This window comes from Pelecanus crispus, chromosome 11, assembly GCF_030463565.1.
Source record: "Pelecanus crispus isolate bPelCri1 chromosome 11, bPelCri1.pri, whole genome shotgun sequence".
Taxonomy (NCBI): Eukaryota; Metazoa; Chordata; class Aves; order Pelecaniformes; family Pelecanidae; genus Pelecanus; species Pelecanus crispus.
In genome coordinates, this window is record NC_134653.1 from 9,154,472 (window position 1) to 9,179,772 (window position 25,301).

Sequence of the window (25,301 nt, forward strand, 5' to 3'; positions counted from 1 at the left end):
GTGCAAAGCACGTTGCCCAGGCTACCCAGGATGTCCACAGAAGGACAAAGCACAAAAGAGGCCAAGAAAGGAGGCCTGCCATTCCACTGCTGCTGCCCAAGGGCACTCACTAGCAGACTAGAGAGACAAGAGGGGGTATGTGCAAGGTGCCTCAACCCTTCTGTCTTTTACACTCTGTGAAGGGATTTCACTTTGGACCAGACTTGTGTGATCTAAAGAATCCTCTTCCAACTCCAAAGACAGCAGATACAGCAGTGTGCTCAACAGCATCAAGTCTCTGAGATATCTTCACTTTAAGTATAGAGCTTAAGAGGAAAAAATATTCTCCCTGGTTAATAGGTCTTTTCCAAAGAGGGTAGAAAGCTTGATTTTGTCACTGGTTATTTCAACTTTTTAGTAGCTTCCTGGATCCTAAGAGAACAGAATTAGGTAGGGTTTGCCTTCTCTGGGGTCCTAGCTCCGAAGTAAACTAAGCAAATTGAAAGTAAAAGCAACTGTGTGAGGCAGACAGGTCATGGGTTTTATTAAGATCTGATCAACTATTTCTAAGCCCAGAAGGTGACATTCTAGGTAAACATTTCACTGAGGCCTTCTGACGCATTAAACAATGTTAAACAATACGGGGAGTTCCATACGGGTATCAAAACTTCAGCTGCGCAAAGTCTCCCATCTTACCGTAACTTTTCCGAATTAGTAACACCAGTTTCAGGGAGGCAGAGCACAGACAGCGCACCGCTGCCAACAGACATGTGTTATAAAAAAAGATAGGTGAATCGTGGAAGTATTTTTCCTGGAGCTTGGGTTCCACCCCTGCAGATCTTACGACAGGAACGTGCCCAGCAGCCTCCACCCCAGCAGCAGTTTGTGATGATTCAGCAGAACTCGAACAGAAATGAACTCCTACAGGGCCAAGCTACAGCAGGCGAGTATTGTGCCTTTCACCCATTACCAGCCATACAGATGCAGTTTCCCGTCTTCCCCATTTCACAGGCCAGAGACGCTGGCAGCAGGACACCAATGCGGACTTTCAGAGAGAAGAGTTTGCCAGTTTCTAGACCTATAAAGCCTCTCTCTTCCACCCCACAACACAGCTTCAGCAAGGAGGCCTCTGAAACACAGGGGGACAGGTGGCCGTGACACCCCTGGAGCAGAGCAACACTGCACCAGCGTCCCTGCCTCCCATTCCGGGTGGTGCCTTTGCTTCAGTGCTTCTCTGCAGCTCAGGCTCCCTTTCCACACTGCCAGGCTACTTCCTGGATACTCTTGCACTTAAAGCTCCTTTTTTCCTCTGAACGCTTGTCCTTTTCCTGCTGAGCACACTCACGCTATCGAGTACACCTCCATGGAGGTTTCTAGCTACTGAGGAAGGTACGAGCAGCCAGAGTGGAAGAGGTCCGTGACGCATCTAATACCAACTGCTTCAAAGAGCAACGAAGCCTTCACAGAACAATAATCCATCCCTATTCATGTTTTTCTAATTGCTGATAGTTCACATTTTCTGAAACTCTCTTCACATTAATTGCACTAACTCTAGGTTTCAGAGTAATTTCCTGAAGTCTCTAACACATCTTTGCCAAATTTAATGACTTTCTGTAATGACTCTAATGCCCAATCACATCAAAAGCTCAGACCACACTGAAGAAAACACACAGACAGAAGTGAAATGACCTTTCTGCCACACACTTTTCATAGAATCATAGAATTGTTTAGGTTGGAAAAGACCTTTAAGATCATCCAGTCCAACCATTAACCTACACTACCAAGTCCACACTAAACCAATCAAGGGTAGACTAGACTAAACCATGTCCCAAAGTGCCACATCCACCCGTTTTTTGAACGCTTCCAGGGTAGAGTTTGTTAATTGTTTCTCCTATTGAGAGTACCACATAAAACTGATTCCCCTATGACCGCACCCTGCTTGGAGCTTTCCAGCTCACTCCACTACTTCCTGTTGCATTTTTATTCAATGCTGAGGGCAGTCAGTGAATCTGATCACAACCAAGCCGGCAGCAAAGAACAACCTGACTCATTAAAACTCACCAGGAGAGTCCAACACCTGGGCAAGAGCCCAGTGGGCATCAACACAGCACAGCTGCTTCCACAGCACAAGTACTGCGGCAAACTGCGGGCAGGTCTGTAGAGCAGCGCGGTTGTGTTGAGGGTCTGACATCCTCACCATCCATGATTTACTTCAGATTAACTCTAGTCTGGTGTCGGGGAGTGGATACCACCCGTGGCTGTGCTATGTTCTCCGGTTAAGTTTCATGGACAAGGAGGTCAGTTTGCAAGCTCTGAGACTGCTTTTTGACATGAATCAAAGTGCAATGAGCTCAGATGATCAGGAGGGTCGCTTCAGAACTGCTTTTCTGATCAGAACAAAAAGCCAGCACAGGCTCAACCAGGGGAAGGCTGGAAAGGGACAAACACACAAGGGACTGGGCTACTGCTTGAGTTTACTGTACATTTTTGTCCTTAAAAATAATAAAGCAGGTCTACAAACCACACCATGACTCTTAAACCACTATCAGCGCTTAAGGGTATTTTTTTTGAAGCAGTCAGAAACCAGTAGGGCAAGCACAAACTTCCAGGCCCACTCAAATTAATGGGAATATTTTCTCCTCATTTTAGCTTTGATTATTCACATTGCTCTGCTGCATGAAAAACAGGAAGGGGTTAGATGAATGCAAAATAATCATCCAAATTTTCACACTGATTTAGCTGAGTTTAAATGAATATTTGCTGGCAAGTCTGCTGCAGTGAATTTTGCTGGGTCTTCAGATGGGTACCGTGAGTGTGTCACAGTCAGGTCTGCCTGTTTTGTTCTTGATTAGAGGGCAGAAGTGGACTACACAAAGCAGCATATCTTGATTTCACAAAACATATAGCTTAAAATCCTTTTTGTCCTGGAGCCCTGAAAACAGCTATTTGATTTTAGAGAATATTGCACATTATTTGTTCTCAATATTACGTATGTATTCCCCTTCCTTCCGACATCCATCTAACAGAAGTATCATCTGTTTTACCAGCCAGAAAAATGAGATGTAGGAATGATAAAAGCCCTTGGAAGAGGTGGAAGTCTACATAAATACTTTAAAAATACCTGCACCTAAAAAATAGAGGATTAGTTAGAATTTTCAATATTTGGCCCTGACACTGGCTGTGCAACAACATGCAACTTAAAGCAGACACTTAGAAAAGTGTCCCATCAACTGCTTGGTTCTAGAGCAACCTCACCCAACCAGCTAAATCAGGGATTTTCACACAGCTAGCCTAAAAAGACAGCTATAAAACAAGGTTTCCAGCTCTGCTTCACTGTTATTCTTCAGCTCTGTGCATATTCAACCTTCCTTCTCCATGAAACAGCACCAGATAAATAAATTCCTACAGCATTATTGATAGCTGCAGACCTTACACCGCAGCTACCGAGAAGATGGTCACCACAGAAACAGTGCCTTAACGTATTGCAGCTTTCACCAGCAACATTAGGCTGCTGGTTACCGCCTTTCTGACGGGGGTAGCATTCCCACAGCTCAGCTAGCAACACAGGTAACACCAGAACTCCACCTGCATCAGGCAGCATCAGCTACAGTAACGCACTGCTGAAGGAGGTCTGAGCCAACTCATCTGACTTTGCACTGAAGCAGCTTTGGAGCATTCACATGATCTGCTCTTCTAGCAAAGACCACGTGAGAGCTGTCATTTCTGGAAAGAGGCAGTAGCACATAACTGGAAGGGGAAGGTATCCTCCGTTGCCACTACCATTTTCACCGCGATTGTCTTACTTGAGTCTAATGAATATTTCAGAACGTTAACTTCTACTGCTTGTCAGCACACGAAAACAGCAAATGTAAAATGATGCTCCAAGTAGAGGACTAACTCCAGGATATACTGTAGCACTGGACTAGCCTCATTACCCACAGCTGCTGTCCTGCACTCATTTCTACTACTGCAGTCAAAGACACATCAGCAGATCACTCAGGTCCGAGACGGTCCAAGAAGCAGCAGCAACAGGAATGCAGGTTTATGCAGCAGCGATTGCAGTCATTCATGATTTCTGTGACTTGCTGTGTAAATGGAACATCACCACACAAATCAGTTTGTATTTAAAGCTAACGGTGTTTATAAAACTGTCAGTTTTTCTTGGAACCGTACTTCTTGTAAAGGACTTGTGGTGTTTACTTTGAAAGTGTTATTTACTAAAAACCGTTCTTACATAACATGCTCTTTAAAACAAAATTCAATAACCAAACTTTAAACTCCACAAACACTGCTCTAAGGCTCACAGTTTATCTGACCAAAAGCCCTATAAAAAAGCCTGAGCTTCATCCCAAGGCTTATATTGTGTGCTTTTGCATCATGGCATAAAGCCGTACTATCTAGGAACCCTTCTTCTATTGCTGCTATGTTTTCATCACTTAGTCTTTAATACCCATTACATAAGCTTTCCTAGGGCTAAGCCGCAAAGACAGTCAGACTGCACGGAACCCAGCCTGCAAGCCTGCATTATCACACACAACCTGTAATTTAAACTCCCCACTCCAATCTACTTTGAAAATTTATTCCATTTTTTTAATCAACCTTGTACTATGTGAGTCAAAATTAAGATAATCTAAAATACAGTCAGTTACTAAATCTGCTCAAGTCTTCATTATTTTTTGTGCTTTTCCAATGCCTGCCTGAAGTATTTTTCTTTCTCTTGCCTTTATATCCAAGAGCCACACCACCAGGAGGGACAGGTGAGTTGCAAGGACAATCCACTGTGTTGCCAAGCACAGTGCCTATGCAAACACAGATAAACAGAGGGCAAAATTCACATCATAGTGCTGGTAAAACATGACTTGTTTCTTGCAGGGTGCCTGTTGTTACAAAACACTCCTGGTTTGGCAGGACCCTTGAGCAAGACCCCACAGCTACCTCAGCATTGAAACCTGCCTTCATTCATCCCAAAGAGCCAAGCAATAGGAATGCTTTACTCTAGTCAGCAAAAAAAGGGACAACTGGAGCATCTCCAGCTACTTCTTAGTGGCCGTTTCAGCTTAGACGCAGCCCTCTGCACCACTCAGCACAGGATGGGGGAACAGGAACTGCCCTAGAACAGAGGAAGTCCCACGTTCTCTTGTAGAAAAGCATTAAAGCAAGAACGACCCCCCTCTCCCTGGTATAATACTAAATCTCTTTTGGTTTAATACCATATCAACTAAAGCCATCTAGCAGGATATCTGTAACAGTAACAAACATTTTTTTAAGAGAGAAACCACTTTTTTCAGATTAACATTCTTTTAAAATACAGACTTGAAATTTAACCCTAAGCAACTATACAGGCCATGCACCTTACAACATATTGTTATCATCTTTATGAACTACAGACACAAAGCTACATAACATGGTACAGAACAACCCCACTGCTACGTTAATGTCCTGTAGCACGCTGCAGAACTACTGCACTTTCCAAACACCTACCAAACACCCAACCGACCCTTGTGAAGCAACCATCTATTCATCTGCACCGTGCACTGGCAAGAAAACAGGTTTAGTGAGTCAAAGCACCAGCTCTGGTAAAAAACAAGATTAAAAAACCCAGAAGTGTCTCAACTCTCTGGCTACCTTTGACAAACCTGTTCTTACCAAGTACGGATCTTCTAATGAGAAGCTTTTACTTCAGGTCCCTTCCAGTGCATCACTACTGCAAACACCGTGGCACAAATCACATCCAGTTTGTCTGCAAGCACAGCTGGGATAATGCATTGCATTAGCCAGAGAGCATTAGAGAGCAATGATACAAAATTCATGAAGCAAATCGGGGAGTTCGCCTGCGCCAGCTCAGAGCACGAAGCATTTGAGACTCAAAACCTTGTGCAAGGAAAACACTTTGCGGCTTCAAGCACACAAATGGCTTTCAGAGTTGCAAGCAGTAAAGCACAGAAACAACCCTTCTGAGTCAGGTCCACCCTTCAGCCAAACACGCAAACGAATACTATGTTAGTGGCAGCCAAAGCACGACGGTGTAACAGGACAGAGAAGGAACTTTGAAGATAACTTCAAAATGTCCTTCCATTGCCTTTAATAGCTCTGTTACCTCAACTGCCTTTAACAACTTGAACAATTAACTATCACTGACTTCTTGTAAGCATTTACTCAGCACTCCATGTTGTTTATCAACCCCACATTGAGGCATTTGAAGAATTATCCAAGCAGGAGCGGCCCCAGAGGCCAGGGCTGGCTGTCACCGCGGGCTCGGCTCGCCCTCCACCCGCCTGCGGCCCCCGGGCGGCGGCTTCTACCGCGCCGTTCTGCTCTTGGGCTGCTCTACGCTCACAAACAGCATTTCGGGCTTTCGAACTGGGCGTGCCCTCCAGTTAATTGCACTGCCCTGGAAACGCGTAGGGATGAAACTGTTCTCTCCAGGCCTAAGTGCAGGAGCGATGCCCAACGCAAAAGTCTCAGGTCATCGCAGGAGCTCACGGCTCGGCCTTTTACAGGCTCTCACCGCCAAGCTGTTCACCGTTTTCTGTCGTAACACCCGCCCATCCCGCCCTCCGCACTTCACCCCACAGGCAGCCTGCCGACAGCTCCCGCCGCCCCGGCCCCGCCGAGGCACCTACCGGGTTAGTGCCGCCCCGGCCCCGCCGGCCCCGGCCCCAGCCCCGGCCCCGGCCCCGCACCGCCGAGGCACCTACCGGGTTAGTGCCGCCCCGGCCCCGGCCCCGCCGGCCCCGGCCCCGGCCCCGCACCGCCGAGGCACCTACCGGGTTAGCGCCGCCCAGACCCGCCGCCCCGGCCCCGCACCGCCGAGGCACCTACCGGGTTCGCGCCGCCCAGAGCCGCCGCCCCGGCCGGAGCGGAGCGATCCCGCTGCCACCGCGCCGCCGCCGCCCGGCCCACGGCAGGCGGGCGCGCAGCCGCCCTGCAGCGGGGAGGCGGCAGCGGAGCCGCCCCTCACCTCCGGCGCTGCCGCCGCCGCCTTCCCGCCCACCGCGCCTCGGGCGGGCCTCGGCGGCCGCTCCGCGCCTCACGCCGCGCGGGGCCGCCCAGACACTTTATTCCTGTGGGAAAAACGTGGCAAATCCCAGGAGAACCCCCCCGATTAGCGGTGTTAGAGGCGGGGGAATCCCGGGCGAGGGGGAGCGGGAGCGGCTGGGCTGGGCCCCCGCGCGACGCCAGCTCCCCTGAGCGGCATCCGAGTTTCATTCCTGCTTCCTTGGGGTTTGGAGCCGAAAGCGGGCTTTCCCGGGGCAGGTGCTCCCGCGGGAAGGGCCCGCCGCACGGCAGCCCCCCCGAGGCCCCCAGCCCGGGGGAGGGCAGGGAGCAGGCGGTGACCGTGGGGCCTGCGGGGCTCCGTGCGCTCCGGGCTGGCCCGCTCGGCTGAACCACGCCGCGGGCGCCGCGTTTCCCCGTGGGAAATGGCAGAGGACGCACCAGGTCTCAAGTTCCAAAGGCTCCAGATTTCCTCAAATCACCCACATTTGCTTTCACCCTCAAACATTGGCTTTCTGGGTTGCAAACGCCTATGCTTAAGCTCTTCCTCAAGCTAGAATGCGTGGAAGATTTAAACAAAACTCCTTACCCCTTCATGGGTTGCATGGAAATTAAAGAGGTTCTGGCTTAATTGTATTACTTGGCAGCCTCGCAAAGAGTCTGCCACTTCTACTGTTTTTGAATCTCTCATTCATGTAAATAATCCTCATGAGTGCTTTCTACCATGAGAAGGGGTTACAAAACCAGGACTGGAAGATGCGAATACGTCTTCGTGACGGACGGACGGACGGTCTCTTGCGGCATCACAGACAGAAGAATGCACAATCCCTGTGCCCTCCAAAGAGGGAGGCGACACAGAGAGAAACGCTGCTGCAACGCTAGCGCCGAGATTAGCTTCAGCAGGAAGATTACTGATATTTAATTAAAAACACACAGAGCAGATGCTCTGACTCTCTGCCAGGAACACCCGCCTGCCACCACCATTACTTACATAAATTAAACTGTATCTTAGCTTGGGGACCGGAGGGAGCAGCACGTGTGTGCAGGCATGCTGCCTGCGATTTGACGGTACCTGTGATTTTGGCAGCAATTGCCAGCGCTATGCCGAGGGTGCAGCCCTCGTGTGAGAACGTAAAGCTGAGACGTGACTGAGCCCCTGTTTAATGCTGCTTCCTACAGGCGTGTTTCTGGGTAGCCTCAAAGCCCTGCAGAGTTTAAGCTCAAATTAAACACATTTACAACATTTGTGGACTGTGCAGAAAACCCCCGGGGTCCTAGTCATTTCCCAGCTGCAAATCACTGTTGTAAATATTAACAACTATCGACAACTGAGTGCTTTTGCCCCATCAGCACCAGAATGTGTCTCCCCATTTCTCATTCTGCGGGCAGCCCAGCTGAGCACCCCTGGGGAGAGCAGCACCCGGCAGGGCTGCCGTCGGGATGCCTCACAGCAGGGCCTGGGAAGAGGGCAGACTCGTCAAATTAATTCTGAAGGTCTGGTGGAAGCCAGATGCCCAGTTCCCACTCCATGAAAATGTGTTGATAATTGTTAAAAAAAATCACCATCTGCAATCGTAGGGTACTGATAACAGTGGAATACTGTTATCCATGTGATATATGAGCACAACTGAACAAGTCACAAGAGTACCTGGCTTTAAACTCACGTAAATACACAGCATTGTTTTGGACTAAAAGGGACCCAGTGGCATACGGCTGTATTACGCCATATATCCTCACGGAGAGTGTTCTGCTGTTTTAGGAACACAGGTTATACCGTCTCAAGCTACGCATTTCTCCTGTTTTTAAATAAGCCAGCTCTGGTACCCTGATGCAAGGGTGTATTTATTTTCAGGTTTAAGCCTGGGGCTTCTCTTCTCTATAAGATTTTCTTAAATGAACAATCAGAAATGATGAAAAAGTGTTTGATGAAATACTAAAGATACTGGGATTAGATATTAGCCCGGACATGCTACATCTTCTAGTTTTAGTTTTCTATTTAGATGTTACCTGTTATATCCTTAACTCTTAAGGAGTTTGATTCACATTTTTTTTTGTTTGAAAATATTAAAAATTACATTTAAAATAGCAACCTAGGAAATTAGTGACCTGCAAGTCTATGTTATTCTTTCATTTAGTATGCTCAGCAATGCATATATATATTTTCCAAGAGTGCTGAAGCTTCTAAAGTTCCAGTACACTCACGTTAAATGAGGTTCTGTTTAGAAATTGCTGTTCTAGGGAACTGTGGTTTTTGAAAGGAAAAAGTGCACCCCAGGTAATACTAACGTTCAGAGCAATTTCTCTCTGCATTCGTTTGAAAATCCAGATGAAACACTGCCTGTAAATAAATTCATTCAACGATTTGTGCCTACATACTCCTACAACAGTCTCTTCTTATAAGGTAAATCCAGTTGGTCATAAACCTCACCTCAGCCATGTGGTAGGTGCATATAATATACAGGCATAAAACTTCCTGGAGCACCGGCACACGACTTCCTACGGGAAGAACAGCAATGGTAGACATAATTTCTCTGCATTGTTTTAGTTGCACAGCATTTAGTCCTGATGTTTTTAGCTCTGTCGACAAAGTAATTATACAAATTCCTCCTGCAGGCCTCCCAGAATAAGAGAATTCATCTTTCCCTCACCAGCGACAGCCTGAATCTGTCTCCAGTTGCCAAACCCAGCTCCCTTGTGGAGGTGGACGGGAAAAGCACCTGCTTACACCATGCCCGAGCTCAGCAGCAGCAGGTAGGCGAGGCACCAGTGCGGCAGGACGAGCTGTGCATGGACAGCCCTGGCCGCCATTACCAGCCTCCGCAGCTCCATGTTGAGCAGCAGAGAGATACAGGCAGCCAGGGGCTCCCGTTTTGGGTGGGAACGGTTCAGCTGAAGACACGCTGCGATGTCAAGTCAGCAGCTGGCTGGGGAGGTCAGCAGCCCCGCAGTGTGCTGGCAGCTCTGGGGCGCGCAGCTCTGCGGGCAGCACTGGCGCTGCGCTGGCCCGGGAGGCTGCAGTCTGCCCCGGAGGAGCCGGGAGAGGCAGGGGGTCCTGCTTGCGGGGCAGGGGGCAGAGCGGGCCCTGCTGCCAGGAGGTGTGTTCAGGCCTGCTCTCGCTGCCGCAAAGGCACCAGCGAAGGGCTGCCCTCGTCCCTGCGCGGCCACGGCAAGGAGACCCCTGGCGTGGCGGATCCGGGCAGAGCCCTCCTGAGGGCAAGCTGGCGCTCCACCGCTGCTGCTGTGGGCAACAGGCCCCCGGGCAGCACCTTGCCGAGGTGCCGGCCCGCGCCTGCCGCCGCCGAAGCGCCCCGAGGCGCAGCCCGACAGCCGGGGCCCCGGGGGCGGAGGGGGCCGAGGGCCGAGCGCTGGCTGGGCCCGGGGGAGGGGGGGCCGAGGCCCGGGGCGGGGGGGGGGGCCGCGCTTCGGCCTCCCCAGGCGGCGGCCGCGGGCCCGGGGTGAGCGCGGGCGGCGCCCTGGCCACGTGTGCAGCCGGCGCCGGGCGCGCGGCAGCGGCGCCACCTGTCGGGCGCGCGCCGGCCGCGGGGCCTGGGGCGGGGGACGGGCCCCGGCGGCGCCGCCGGCAGCCCCGGCCGCGGAGGCCTCCGCCGAGAGCGAGGGGGCCGCGCCCGCTGCAGTAGTTGCGTGCCCCCGGCAGGGAGGGCGCCGGCCGGCCGCGGCGGAGGGCGTTGTGGCAGCGCGGACACAGGTGGGCAACGCGCGGGCGTGGGTGAGGAGGGCGGCGGCGCCGCCCCCTGAAAGAGGCCCGGCGGGCGGGTGAGGCGTCAGGCGGTAGCGTGGCCGAGTGGTCTAAGGCGCTGGATTTAGGCTCCAGTCATTTCGATGGCGTGGGTTCGAATCCCACCGCTGCCAAGCTGTTTTGTCCCCGCGGCGGCGGCTCCTTTTCGCCTCCCGGCCAGCGAGGCCGCGCTGGCAGCGAGCGGGGGCGGCCCGGGGGCGGCCCGGCCTCCCCTGCCGCGCCGGGCACGGCGCCGCGCGGGGGGTGAGGTGGGCGGGGGGGGGCTGCCGGTCACGCCCGTTAGAATGGAATTAGACAAAGTTGCGGTATGGATTGGGGAAAGTGGTTTTTCCTCCTTCCGCGTCTTGTGGCTTAAAAATAAAAGCAGAAATAGTAATTGCGGGAGTTCTGCCTTCCCCTGCTGTGTTGGGGTTACTGCACCCTCCGCCCGCGGGCCCTGCCCTGGACCGAGGCAGCTGAGCTGAGGTGTAAGCACTCACCTTCTCCAGAATTCTCAGATCCAGCTACGATTTTCCCCCGCTGACCTTGATTCCTCCAGATGTCCGGTCTCAGCCCTGGCAGTGTCTCCGCACGCCGTGCTCCCAGTGTGCCCTCCCCGTTACAGGCTGCAAAAGGTGCAAGGGGAGGGAGGTTTGTGTGCTAACTGAGTGGTGGATGGGGGGGAGCGGCGCCTTCAGACCCCCTGTTGTTTAGGCCCATTTTAGCTGAACAGTAAGTCAAAAAGCACGTTGTTCACTTTAGCTACTGCAGGGATTTGCTCGGTACAACTGCTATAGTTCAGAAATTAGGTGCAAAAGCATAGTTGTACCGAAAGTTCAGCTGATAAGCAACTAAACTTATTGTTAGTTGTTGTCCTCAATAACTACAGGAGGTGAAGGAAGCAGTACAAAGATTAGTGCAACCCATAGTGGCAGATTCCTCTAGTGTGACATGAATGCACATAACTAATGTAACTTAGTTAATAACTTGCAATTTAACTAAAATACACAGTTTTGACTCGTGAAAAACCATACCTGCGTGTACCCCCTAGGCCTCCGAACGGCTGCGAGGTCCTGTCACAGATGGCTGTGCACCCCAGGGGTAGGGCAGGGAGTTTCTGGAAGAGCATGCATGGAGTCACAGGACTGACTTAAGCAAAGTTTCAAGTACACTTTTATTTTCCTTCATATGCAGCAATACAGCTAATTCTCAAAAGAAATTCACAGTGTGAACTCTCTCTCTGTATGGCTGGTATGCGTTATGTAGAGTAATATGTTCTGTTTGTCCCTTTGCTCGTTCCTCAGTTCCCCAAGGTGGTGAGCCATGGCAGCAGCTGCGGTCAGTCTTTCTCCTTATTTTAGCCATTTTTCTTCACCAGTGAAGCACTGCAGGCTGGCTGTAGCTCTTTCTGCAGGTTCTCATTTACTTCAGCAATCAATTCGGAAAGTTGGTTTTTTGGTGCGAAATAAAGAGGCAACAATCTTAACTCCAGTGTGTTCCAGTGATTTGGCTGTAATTGTTTACTGCATTTTAATTTCTCAAGTACAGCTACTGATACGTTACAGTTTAGTTTTTAAACCTAAAAGTAACTGCCTGTTCATTGTATTGGGGCCAGTAACTATTGTGGAGATTAGAATCATCCAGGTAGTGGTACCATGACTGAGTATGTGCAGTTTGTGCAAGTCAGCGTTGTGTTTCTTTAAAAAAATGCAAAACCGAAAGGCCATCGAATCTTAAGGAAAGAAAGATCAAACTTAAACTAACAATTAAAGAAAGCAAAACTTTGAGGAAGATGTGATGATTCTGGGCTTCTGGTCTGGTTTTAATGTAGTGGTCCACGGAATCAGCAAATGCAAACTTCTCTGGGCTGTACCCCAGCTGACTCCGTGCCTTGTCTATTCGAAATGTGTGAGTTATAGAAATGTTCTGTACCTATAGGACAAAAGAGTCAACATACAAAAATATGAATACATAAAAAATTGGAACAAAGTCTGTAAATGGTAGCAAAGACACAGTTAAAGGAAATGTAAAATAAAAAATACCCCACAACACTATATCAATGTCCTATCAACATATGTCACTTTATTTTTAAAATTGTTCACTCAAAAATCAAATCTTGAAAGCCCAAAGAGGCAGTAAAAGCTGCATAGCAGAATCTTCTAGTCTTGAAAACATCCACAGAAATGTTCTGTACTCTTGTTTATGTGCCTAAGGAGGCAGATAAAAGCCATCTCTTAGGTGCCTAAATATCGTCAGAAATTAGTGCCCAACTGACCAGCCAAAGCCATACAGGATGCTGGGCCTCGGAAGGAAGGAGCTGAAGCAGCCTCTCCCAGATTGCAAGCACAAGCTCTTGTCTTTTCAAAGATTATGGTAATGAGCGTAATATATTGCCTAGAATGTACAACACATACATTTGCCCTGGAAACTGGAGGCTGAAGTAGTACTGGATGGATTTTACTTTCTAGTGAGTTAATCTTAAATTGTACCTCAATATTAACATGTATGTAAGCATCCTCTGAGAATTAAGGGGAGTTTACAACCAAAGCCTTTACCTCATTTCTGGTCAGCAGTGGGGACAGTTCAACAAATGGCTTCAGCATCAGATGAAGGTATTCCATTATCATGGCTGCATAACAAAAGATTTCTACTTGAGCTAAGAATAGTAAATTGCTATGCCATTATGATTTTGGCATCTTTCACACTGTATATGGCAGTGAAGGATAATCGCATGCCTAAGAGCTCAGGGCACCATTACTAACATCAACAGGACTACTTGCTCACAAGGGGTTGGATTTAATCTTATTACTTCAGTCAGCCTGAATTAGGGTGCTTGTGTGAAAAGGATTTGGAGGGTTGGTGACAGGTCTAGTGAAAAGATCATGAGACTTCATAAAAAAACGTGGTAACAACAAAATACTCAGTGGGATTCTGTCTTAGCTGCAGATGGGGTTTGATTCTGGAGAGAGCATGGGATACAGGAGAACAAGGAATTTACCCATGCAGCAAAGCAGATACTCTCTAGCATATTTCATGAAGTCACAGATTTTTACATTTAACTTTTTATATTTATACCATTAACTCCACAAAGTTATACATCTGTTAAGTTCTACATAAAACCTGTTTTTGTGGGACTTAAATAACAGATCATTCTGATTTCAACACACTGCATAGACCGGAACTTCACCCCTAACTGCTGCACACTAGATGAGCCCACAGCATGAAACTGAAAATTGTGGGCAAATTAAAAAAAAAACCACAAAACATTGTATTACAATTAGGAATGAGGGTAGTGGGGACAGGGAAGAGAAATGTTGATAAAATATTTTTACCTGATGCATAAACTAAGGAAGTAGGAATACGTATCCGTGGTTTACTGCAACCTAATCTTTCAAACTGAAAGAAATTTAAAAAACAGTGAAAAAAACCCAGAAACCTCAAACAAGTTTTAAAGTTTCAATACAGAAGATATTTGTGGAAATATTTACTGATAAAACAGAAAAATTCATCATTGCTGTTACTATTTGAGTTTTCATTTTTCAGGGAATTCCAGTTAAATGTCACATGCAGACACTCTGTAATTTTCAAGTGGCAGTCTTAAAAAAAGTAAAAAAAAAAGTTTATAATAATCAATCAAAATGTCATGGTGTGCTGATACAATTTAACATTGTGACATATTTATGGTTTTGAGCCATTTTATTATTAACAATAAAATGATCTTTTGAAAATAATGTATATTACAGATTAATAATTAGGATTTATATTTTTTGTCCACCTAAAATAGCCACCGTTAACAGCTGCATGCCCAAGAAATGAAGATAATGGCAACTCAAAAGAGGATACTGGTTTAGATGGTCTTCTGGTCTCAGTGAAGACAGTTGCTTTAATGTACTATTTTAGGTAGGCTTTGTTACAGCACTCATCACACTGAACTTCAAGCAGGAATTAAACCCACATTCAGAATGCAACTCTTACACCCAAAGCAAACATACCAAATATAACATGCACACAAAAGCTGGAGTTGTATACAGTCAAAGATATTAATGGATTTGGAGATAAAGTACATATTATACATACAAGTGGAGTTAACCATTCAAAAAGGTTGAATTTTTCGCCATCATTAATGAAATACACCTGGCCACTCTGTTAAAGAGGTAGAGAAGAGATGAGTTAGTAAAAATAATACTGCACATATGCTGATTTCTTTTTCTTTATCTCCTTATGAATAGCTTAAAAATAATACAGCAATATAAAATATGCATGAATGTACGTACAAGCCAACAAACTATCTACATGTGTTTCAATCAGTTGCACTAATGTGTGCAATGAAATCGGTGGACAAGTGGTTTATGTGATAAACGTGCCTTGGTATAATTTATTTATTACAGATGTGCCTACACAGAATGGCTATATTGACCATACAGAGATTACCAAGTGCACTGAAAGTGGTGTCACCTGGAAATAAAGCTCCTGAAACCAAAAATGGTTTTGAAAGGAGATACTGCTTTATTCTGCGCAGGGTGCAAGGTGGAAGAATTCCACAAATCAAGCACACCAAGTTCGGCTTCTATTCCCTTATTTATACATTGAATATACAATTTCCACACCTTTCTAATACATAATCATTAACCTCTCTTCGTGCGCTCATCTTCATTGGCTAACAGTTTACTCGCATAGTCTTTAAAGCTATAGTGTCTTTTTAATTCACTGCGCTTGCGCAGGAGGAGTTGGGGGGGGTACTTGCTTCAGTCCTTAATTGGGTCGGTGGTCGCGAGCTCCCCCTGCCCGAATTACCTCTTACCCACTTTCTCCTATTTTGTGCATGCCCGTTTGTTTTATCGTCCCCTTATCTTTGAAGGTCAGCAACCAGCCGCTTAGCCATCCTCCCTTCCTCCTTACATTTTATCAGTGTAGCAAAATATGCATTACTTCACTACTACTCAAGGACTGTATTTCATTAGTATAATAAGATCTACTACTTAAAGGCAACAAGGGTGCCATATCTGACTTGTGCTGTTAACACACATTGACCAAATGGTGGGACGTGTTCTGCTCTTGGTCTAGTTAAGACTCGTTGAAATCTGTAAGACTCCATCTGTGTATCCAAGGCGTAAATTACCTCTTTCCCTTTTGCTTTTAGGGTTTTAGAAAAAATAGTTTAATCTACTTTGAAAATCTCTCTAATATACTTTAAAGGTAGTGCTTCTAGGTCAAATAAAAAACTATGTTTACAAGGAGGAAAACAGTTGCAACTATTTTTTAAATGAATGCACCCAAATAAAATGTGCTTTTATTTGTATATGGTATGGGAAGAACCACGGTTCAGAACATTAAGTCTGGATCTATATACAGGGGAACAGGGGATAAATCTGCCTGAACTTCCTTTTTCTAACATAGCAAACATTCTTTGTTCATCTTTCAGAAATGGCAAATATTATATTACAAAAATGCAAAGATGGAGATATTCTTACAGAACTGAGTATTCCAACTCTTAACACACTGCACAGCCAATGCTGCCAGGTTCCACACTGTTCATAGCACATTTGTCAACTAGAAACGGAGACAACAACATAAGCTAAAGGACCGTAACACACACATTAATTACTGCTAGTACAGTAGTTAATGATAGTACAGGATACAGTGGCAGGATCCTCTGTCAAATGCAAAATGTGGTGCCTTTATTGTTTACTTACAGCTATGTAGTTCTTTTCAGGGGTGAGAGCGTCAGCAGCTAGAATTTGAGCTTGTACAAGGTTCTCTGCATGCACCCAGTTCATTTTAGCACAAGGATCCCCAAACTTGAAGCTGAGTAGCCCTCTCTCAATATTCTTCTGTAGACATAAACAAACATGAAATGAAAGCAAAATGGGTTTTAAAATGAAGTACAGTGCACTTTCTTGTCCAGCTAAATGTAGGTTTGTCTCTACTTAAAAAAAATATGCGAATCAAAAAGAATCAAGAGAAGTGCAGAGAGCTCTCAAAATACTGCTCATGAGGAAGGATTGAAGAACGTATTGAACACAGTAAGTCCTGAATTTAAAAAAAATGCAAGTCTATTCTAAGGATAAGTAAGATACTGTATGGAAAGGTAAGATACAGTTCTGAATGGATCAAAAGTATTCACAAAACAGGATTAAATTTAATAAATAGCTTTGGCTGGGAAAAAATGGAAAGTAATTCTAGGTGTTGCATTTTTCATTTAACAGGTACAATTTTAGAAACTGCAAGATGTGACAGTTGCACAAGCCCTTAAAATGGGCTCATAATAAATAAGCTTAAAATCTTAAATAGAAATTTAAAAAGACTATATTTTTTCAGGGGCATAAGAAAACATCCCAGGTTTAACTAAAATGACATTTGCTATTCTTCAAAATTATTTTATTTAGAAGATGATAAAGTATATTTTGGCTGACTTCAATATAACTCCCTACCTCAGCCACAAAACAAAAATATTTATTAAGTGGTAAGCTTGACTCTATTCTTTCCTCAAAGCTGTGCGTAACTTTATATTGTACTGATACTTTTAAAATAACTGACTCATATAATTCTACAGGGATCATAGTCTAAACACTGTACTAGTCCCACAATTTAAAAGACAGCAAGTGTAAAAGAGTAAAACACGAGCACCTCAGCTGTTTGCCCTTTAGTAACCTATTGTACCAGAAGGTGCTTCCGACTCCTTAACTTGTTTCATTGGATAGTGAAAGCTGTTAATAGTTGAGACTGGGAAGAAGATATTTTGCCGTATCTCTTTTCATTAATATTTTAAACCATTTGGTGTAAGTTGCATGCAAACAGACATTTGAAATATCATAGATTGGCCTGAATCTTATAATTATAGTAAGCATTAAATTATAAAGCTGGACTTACATGTGTTTGTATTTCAGAAAAAGGCTTTTTAAATGTACTATACATTTTTTACAGATACAATATAGTGACTGTTAACAAAACTTATAATATCCTCAATAGACAATTGAATCGTTGAATTGCAGCCCAATACGAAGTTCAGTCAATTTATAACACAAATAAGTGATGCTGTTGTATATCAGAAAATTCTGCTGATTAAAAAATTAAAATACATACTGCTAGCCTTGGTAAGTGTCTTTGCTCTTCTGGTCCATAGATTCCTGGTGGGCGAAGAACACACGTATAGAGTATTCCACCTCCTAGAAGAATTAAGACCATTCTTAAGTGACTTTCATGTGACTATGTTATATCTTTGTTTGTATGAATTAAAGACTATGGTAGCAGAACTTACTCTGAAATAAATTTAACTTCATCATCTTAAAAAATAAAACACAGCAAAAGGTGTTGAATTAGTAGCTGAATATTAAGTTGGCAGAATCAGAACATGCAAAATAGCAAGAAAAGATTCAGAGAAGTCCTGGCAGCATAGTCAGATTCCTAGAAATCACCAGGTATTTCAAAACCTCTTTCTAACCAGTCCTTTGTGCCAAAGCAGTGAATCAATGTGCCAGCTGTGGTGATGTTTGCTGAAGTGAGCAAGTTATTGGTAAGAAAGTGGAATGAAACCAGCTAATCTCATACAAAATTATTGATGGGAAACAGTGACTCACTAGCGGTACAAGATAGAGCTGAAAGGTTCTTAACAGTAGGCACAGCCAGCTCCCACCAGAACTGCTGTAGAAGCTCTTGATAACTTCAGTGGGAGAAAGTGAGGACCATCATAAAAATCCAATCACTTCCCAAGTATATCAGTTGGCTGGTTCATCATCTGCTAATAACTGTTCTTAATAGTACTTGAAAACATGCAAAATACTCAATCCTGCTATGGCACAGGATGAAAATGGGATGTTTGGAACAATGTCATTCTAGTTTCATTTAGAAATGCAGAACTGTGTATTGCGCCTAAAATGAAGAGGGTCTTTGATGTGAAGAGCTGCTGAGAAAAGAGGAAATAAGGAAAAAAGCCTTTTTTAAAAAACTAATTCTATCGGAATGGAATGCCCATCAATGACTTTACATCTCTTTATAGCCCTCTGCAAGTATCAAGTGAAGAGATTCTTTTCTGTAAGTTGTCTACAGCTAAATTTAGCTCGGTATCACTTGGTCACATAGAATCCTGTTGCACTTTACATGAATTTGTTTTGCACTGGCAGCTATAGTATCTCACAGGCAAGCTTAAGTATGCAAGCGTATAACTGGCTTCCTCAACATGGAAAACTTTGGGAAACACTAATAAATAATTCCAGGCTGTAGTATCAGGTGGCTTCTTCAGATTTTAATATATAACTCGGGGTGGGGGGGGTAACAATTTAATCAGCATTCATGTTTTACCTTTGCTGCATAATACAGTGACATTAAACACTTGCTTTTGGTTAATTTATAGCTGTCTTCATCTTTGCAATTAACATACTGAATTAATTGCTACCATGCTAAAACCTTTTATGGACACTGTAGAAACTTAAGAACAATTAAAAGTGATTTTTAAGGGAAAATCTTTTAGTTTGTGCAAAGGGGTAGATAACTTGATTTCATAATTGCTGGACAATCTTGTCCACTGAGGACTGATACAGGATACAGGATGTTAGTGAGGAACAAGAAGAGTAGGAGTAAATTCCACTCTGAATTCATGCTAAGATAAGAGTACCTGCTAGTGGAGTTCCATTAGCTGCTAGTACCATTTGTTCTGCAATTGATTTGGTTCTGGAATAATGATCAACATGCTACAGAGAAAAAGCAAATATGTTTTTATCTATTCTTGAAATGACAGAGCAGAGGGGCATCTCTTCTCCACTGGTTTTCACTTAGCAGATGGCAACAAATACCTCAAAATACAGAAGCCATGGGGTATATTAGTTTTATGATAAAACACATGCATATTGCTAAGGTAGGCAAGCATTTGTGTTTATGCAAATCCAGTTAATTAATTTCAGCACATTTGAGAAGCAATAAATATATGTATGCTTTGAATGCTGCCAAGAATGTAATCGATCACTACTTTGTCATCTGGATTTCTTTTTCAGGTAACGGAAAAGTCGAAAGCCAAGTTTTGAAGACATTACAGTTGGTCTGAATTACCCTGTTCACTTTCTTGTAGCACTGCCCCAGAGAAAATATTATTTGATATATTATTCAAAATACTATTAAATATTTTCTCTGTCCATCTCTACTTCTTGAAAGACTGTGAAGTACTTGATGGAGAGAGGAGGGACACAAAAAACAACTGTGTATGTGAAGCACTGAGAGGTACTTTTTCCTTTTTCATTAGATGCAATAAAACCATCTAAAAATAGGCTGCTTTTCCGTATCAGCTCTACATTGAATATATGTCATCTTCAATAAGGGAGAAACAGAAAAATCATATAAATAATAAATGGCTAAGGAAGCACCAAGCCATATAACACAATCCGTATGCCAGGTGGAATTTCATTAATGTTAACGGGACACTGTATGAGTTATTTCCCAGAATCAAGACCTTGATAGGAAACAAAGACATATATACTGCCATGTACATAAAACTGATGTGTCAAGGTTGCGAATAGCATCTACAAAGAGTGTAAAGAGTTTTCTTTCTTGTACCTGGATTCTGGCATCAGGCAAAACATGGTCATGAAAACACCAGGCTTTTTCAGAAACAAGAAATTAAACAAAGCGGAAACTTCAAAACATAATACAACCAACATACCTTTTCAATTGGAAAATATGGCACAGTTTCCTCATCACCGTCTTCAATAGGAAGCCCTCCAAACACCACATTTACTGTACTGGTGTATATCAATCTAGCGATGTTCCTTTGTTTGCAGGCTGCGGCAATGTATAAAGTAAATCAGTTTAGTGGAAACTCAAACAATATGGGAAAAAAGTTTGTATGACCTTTTTCTGAGAAACTGTCAAACCTTGAAAGGGCAAATCCTTCCATTTTATGATTGGGTGATTTAAAATGCAAAGCACGTTTAAAGTGAAGACATCAGCGTAGAACCAAGTGCTTTATCATCTGGCACATCCTCATTTGGATGCTGCAAGCTAACACTATGCCCCTGGGAGGGCTGCTGCCAGCCTGCTGAGATGGGCTTCAGCTCTAGCCAGGCAGGTGGCCAGAAGTCCATCTGCTTCAAGGGCTGCCCACTACCTGTGCACAAGCTATTAGATAGCAATGGGACTTACTGCTACAAAAACCACGTGGAAATAGTTAACTCCTTACATGGATGCGGATTCTGACATCAGGGCAAACATGGTTACGAAAAGCTGAAGTGGTTGAACTACAGTGCTGGCTCTCATATCATACCCCATAGCAGAATCGAGCATAAAAACCCCCAATGACATGTTTCCTCATCATCTGCCAAAATGTGAAGTATTTGGTAAAAAACAGTGTGTGCCAAAAAAGCCAACTGGCTTTTTTTAAGTGGTATAATATTTTGATATGTTATACCAACACCCAATGGCAAGGTTAGACACATACCATCAATGATGAATCTTGTTCCCTGAATGTTTACAGTTTCAATCTCTTCTCTGTGCAACTAGGAAAATAAAGAAATTGTGCATTTTTGAATAATAATACAGTTTAAGTTCAATAGGGGTATATTATAAATGTCCCCAAATAAAGATAGTGGGTTTAGTGCTTTGATTATAAAAAAGATCATGTAGACTGCTGTTTCAGACTTCCAGTGCTGTTTCAGGCTTCCAGAAGTCAAATCATTATTTTTAAACTATGCCTGTATTTTTCTTGTATTTTTACAGACTAGCCTGCTTGAAGCAAAGAGAATCGCAGCACTTCGGAACACACATTTCCAGTTATTATACATCTTGCAGCAAAATATTAAATACCCATGTTTCGGTAGCACTTCAGTGACCAGTTGCCTCTACCCAGAGCAATTCCAAGTATGCATTGCTCAATTGCAAACATCTTTGAATGAGCTGTTCTATCCAGCGAAGGTAATTACTGAATTTCCTTTTATTAAATAGGGTCAGAAAGGGGGTGTGTATGTTTGTAACTCTAATCACAAAAATTGTGCTGAGTCCTACATCAAGTACATCCTTACAGCTTTTTACACAATGGCAAACAAAATTAAGACTTGAAATACAGCCATTGTTATAATTTAATTATATAAAATAATTTATTGTTTAGTTCAGGTTTTATTCCTCCCAATGACCTTACACCTAGAAGTTCCATGTAAAAAGTTTAGGGAAGGAACAGGGTTTTGGAGGGAACCTGCCTCCCTTGTCTTTCCTTTTGTCCTCGCACGAGTTCAGAGCTCTTCAATGCCATTTCCAGCTCAAAAGCCCTCCCAGGGTGCTGGTGGAGCCTCTAATGGGGCGGAAATAATTTCACAACTAGGAAAACAGTACTGCAGGCAGACTGCTTGCTGCTAGCACACCAGTTTGCACAGAGCAATTTACCAAAACAGCATGGACGTGGATTCAGGCTCTCAGGATAATTTGAAGATAAAATCTAACATGCAGTGTGTTACAGCATCAAGTCTCTTGTCCTCAGTGTGGGCAATCACAGAGAAAAATACCAAACTATTTGGACTCACTTGCTCTCTTCCTGACATTCCATATGAAGCTACATGAAACACACAGTCAGCCCCTTCACAGGCTGCAAATATGGCATCATAATCCCTGACATCTGCCTGTAATACATAAGAAAAGATATTTGGGCTTGAAATCAAAGCTGCAGGTTAGCATTTGTCATATAGTGAGTTAGCACAGAGGGAATGTATATATATAATTGTACTTACTGTACATCCTGGGACTGAAAACTAGGCCCATTTCAGTACTTGCTGATAATCATACTTTTCTTCCATAGAACTCAGAGGACTTCAAAAACATTCATTAAGCCTCATAATACCCCTATGTTCATTCTACAGGTGATTAAACTAAGGCACAGATACTGGGTCCTGAGGAGCACTTCAGAGTCAGGCGGTGAAGCGACTGCTATGCTTTACAGGTTTCATTGTTTTCCTTGTTTCAGATATACTAAAATCAGTTGACAAAAAAATCATGCAGGATATTCACACAGTTAAAACGGTTATTGAAATTTGCAGTAATTTGCAATTAGGTATTAGGATTCTGTGAAAACTAGGAAGACATTATGGAAAGGGCAAATGAACTAACTTTGACAGTTGTGAAAATATAATTTATCATACCTGGATACACACTATTCCATTGGGAATTTCCCAGATAGGCTTGTGTATGTCATACAGAACAACAGAAGCTCCTGCTTTGGCAAGAGCACATCCCAGCTTGTATCCAAAATAGCCTCCGCCTCCTGTCACCACGGCTCTCATACTTCTTCCATTCAGTGCTCCAGCATTTCCGTTCACTTTGGAGTTGGGGGTTTGGCGCCAGGGTGTTGCTACCCCACTCAGTGTAAGTTTTCTGTCAGTGAAATACTGTCTTCTATTACCAGACACATGTAACAATTTTTCCTCCATGTTGAAAATTGCTCCATAGCGCTCCTGGATGCAGATGATTCCAGTGAGTTTCATGTTAACAAGCTCTATTCACAGCAGCAAAGTTTTACTTTAATGCAACCTGTTTAAGAGACATAAAGACAAAAGCAAAACACTAGCTACAAAATTTCCAGATTTCAAAGATTTCTTTTAAAAGACCCATTTAAATTTTCTGCTTAGGTTGTTTAAGAGTTTGTTTGATCGTAATGTTCACATTTTACAAACACTTAAAATGGCTGTGTACTATATTAAATACAGCATCCTGAAAACACATAACAAAGGTTGCATGTTTTGGACTAAATATTTATTTGGAAATGGTATCCAGAATTATAAAAGAAAAACTAAAAAAAAAAAATTTCCCTAATGCAGAGAACATGAATTCAGATGTTTTCCACAAGTGGGTCAGAATTAGAATTATGGTACAGACCATAACTTTTTGTTAGCAGAAGAGAAATTGCTGCCTATGCCATGCATCTCCTCATCTTAGTTCAGTTTGTTCTGGTCTGCGTCACAAGCTCAGATGTAATATAGGGCCATAGCTGAATTTGAAATCTTGAACTGTTAGGAAAAACCTAAAGAACAACAAATTGCACTGAAGTTTCTGTGCTTAAAAAACAAGCGAGCAGGGCTAAGCGGAACAGCAGCAGACCAAAACGTCCCCTAGAGCAAAAGACATCTTTAATGCCTCTTCCACTGGTCCCAGGTTTATCACAAAGACAGCTGAGAAAAGCGATTTTTTCAACTCCTTTCTAAGTAGCGGCGGCTGAATATCCATTAGGAATAAATGGATTAAATAAATTGAATAAATGTGGTTTTGTCATTGGCAGTGATGGAGCTGAGATACATGAGGATTTCACAAGGGAAGAGGAATGCCCGATACTTGCATCTTAACAAGGCTATCAAACCCTCACTTTCCAGGGGAACTAGAATAAAATAACTGCGATGTGGCAGAAAGGGTCAGTGAGCGCATTAAGACAAAAGGAATAGCGAATCGTTTATTTCTTAAACGTGGAGGTGCTTTCCCACCCGTGCAACAACGGTCGAGGGTTCTGCCCTGACGGACGAGGCCTTCTAGAGGCTGCAGCTACCGACGGCCGTAGTTACCGCGTCCCGTCCCGCTGCCGCAGTAACACAGCAGCCGCCGCCCGCGCCCCCCAGCGCTCTCCGCGTCCGGCTGGCACGGCCGCCCGGGCCGGCGGGCTGCGGGGGCCGGCGGGCTGCGGGGGCCGGCGGGCTGCGGGGGCAGGTAGCGCCGGCCGCCCGGTAGCCTCCCGCCGCGCCCAGCGGCCTCGGCGCCCCGCAGGGCCGGGCCCGGGTGCCCCGCGGACAGCGGCCGTTGGGCTGGGCCCGCCACGCCCCCGCCCCGCTCGGGCCGCTCGGCCGCGCCGCGGGGCTCTGGGCCGAGGGGCTCTGGGCCGCGGGAGCGGCACCGGCGGGTCCCACCGCACCGTGGGGGACGTGGCCCGGCCGGGCGCCCACCTCCGCCGCCCCCCGCCTGCCCCCGTACCGCCGCAGCAGGCTCCCTGGGGTCCCGCAGCACCTCCCGGGTCCCGCTCATCCCACAGCATCGCTGGCATCCCGCTGCACTCCCAGCGTCCCACAGCCCCCTGGGGTCCTGCTCCTTCCACAGCCCCCCTGGGGTCCCACAGCCCCCTGGGGTCCTGCTCCTTCCACAGCCCCCTGGGGTCCCACAGCCCCCTGGGGTCCCACAGCCCCCTGGGGTCCTGCTCCTTCCAGAGCCCCCCTGGGGTCCCACAGCCCCCTGGGGTCCTGCTCCTTCCACAGCCCCCCTGGGGTCCCACAGCCCCCTGGGGTCCTGCTCCTTCCACAGCCCCCTGGGGTCCTGCTCCTTCCACAGCCCCCCTGGGGTCCCACAGCCCCCTGGGGTCCTGCTCCTTCCACAGCCCCCTGGGGTCCTGCTCCTTCCACAGCCCCCCTGGGGTCCCACAGCCCCCTGGGGTCCTGCTCCTTCCACAGCCCCCTGGGGTCCCACAGCCCCCTGGGGTCCTGCTCCTTCCACAGCCCCCCTGGGGTCCCACAGCCCCCTGGGGTCCTGCTCCTTCCAGAGCCCCCCTGGGGTCCCACAGCCCCCTGGGGTCCTGCTCCTTCCAGAGCCCCCCTGGGGTCCCACTCATTTTGCAGCAGCTTTGGAATCCCACAACCTTCCTGGGATA

The 25,301-nt window shown here is 45.5% G+C and overlaps 2 protein-coding genes and 1 non-coding gene across 3 annotated transcripts in view; 2 read left to right on the forward strand and 1 right to left on the reverse strand.

Moving 5' to 3' along the window:
• Positions 1-25,301, forward strand: part of IGSF6 (immunoglobulin superfamily member 6) — a 313,504-nt gene that overhangs the window by 124,351 nt on the left and 163,852 nt on the right. The gene's annotated exons all lie outside the window — the stretch shown is intronic.
• Positions 10,764-10,845, forward strand: TRNAL-UAG (transfer RNA leucine (anticodon UAG)). Its single transcript has one exon. It is a non-coding gene; the product is annotated as a tRNA-Leu (tRNA).
• LOC104025293 (putative short-chain dehydrogenase/reductase family 42E member 2) lies at positions 12,395-23,163 on the reverse strand. The gene is made up of 11 exons (XM_009491353.2): positions 22,822-23,163; positions 22,210-22,305; positions 21,135-21,192; positions 20,361-20,479; positions 19,323-19,398; positions 17,795-17,877; positions 16,405-16,542; positions 14,789-14,854; positions 14,044-14,107; positions 13,267-13,340; positions 12,395-12,643 (listed from the first exon to the last, which is right to left on the reverse strand). The coding sequence occupies exons 1-11, from the start codon at positions 23,161-23,163 to the stop codon at positions 12,395-12,397; spliced, it is 1,365 nt and encodes a 454-aa protein (XP_009489628.1).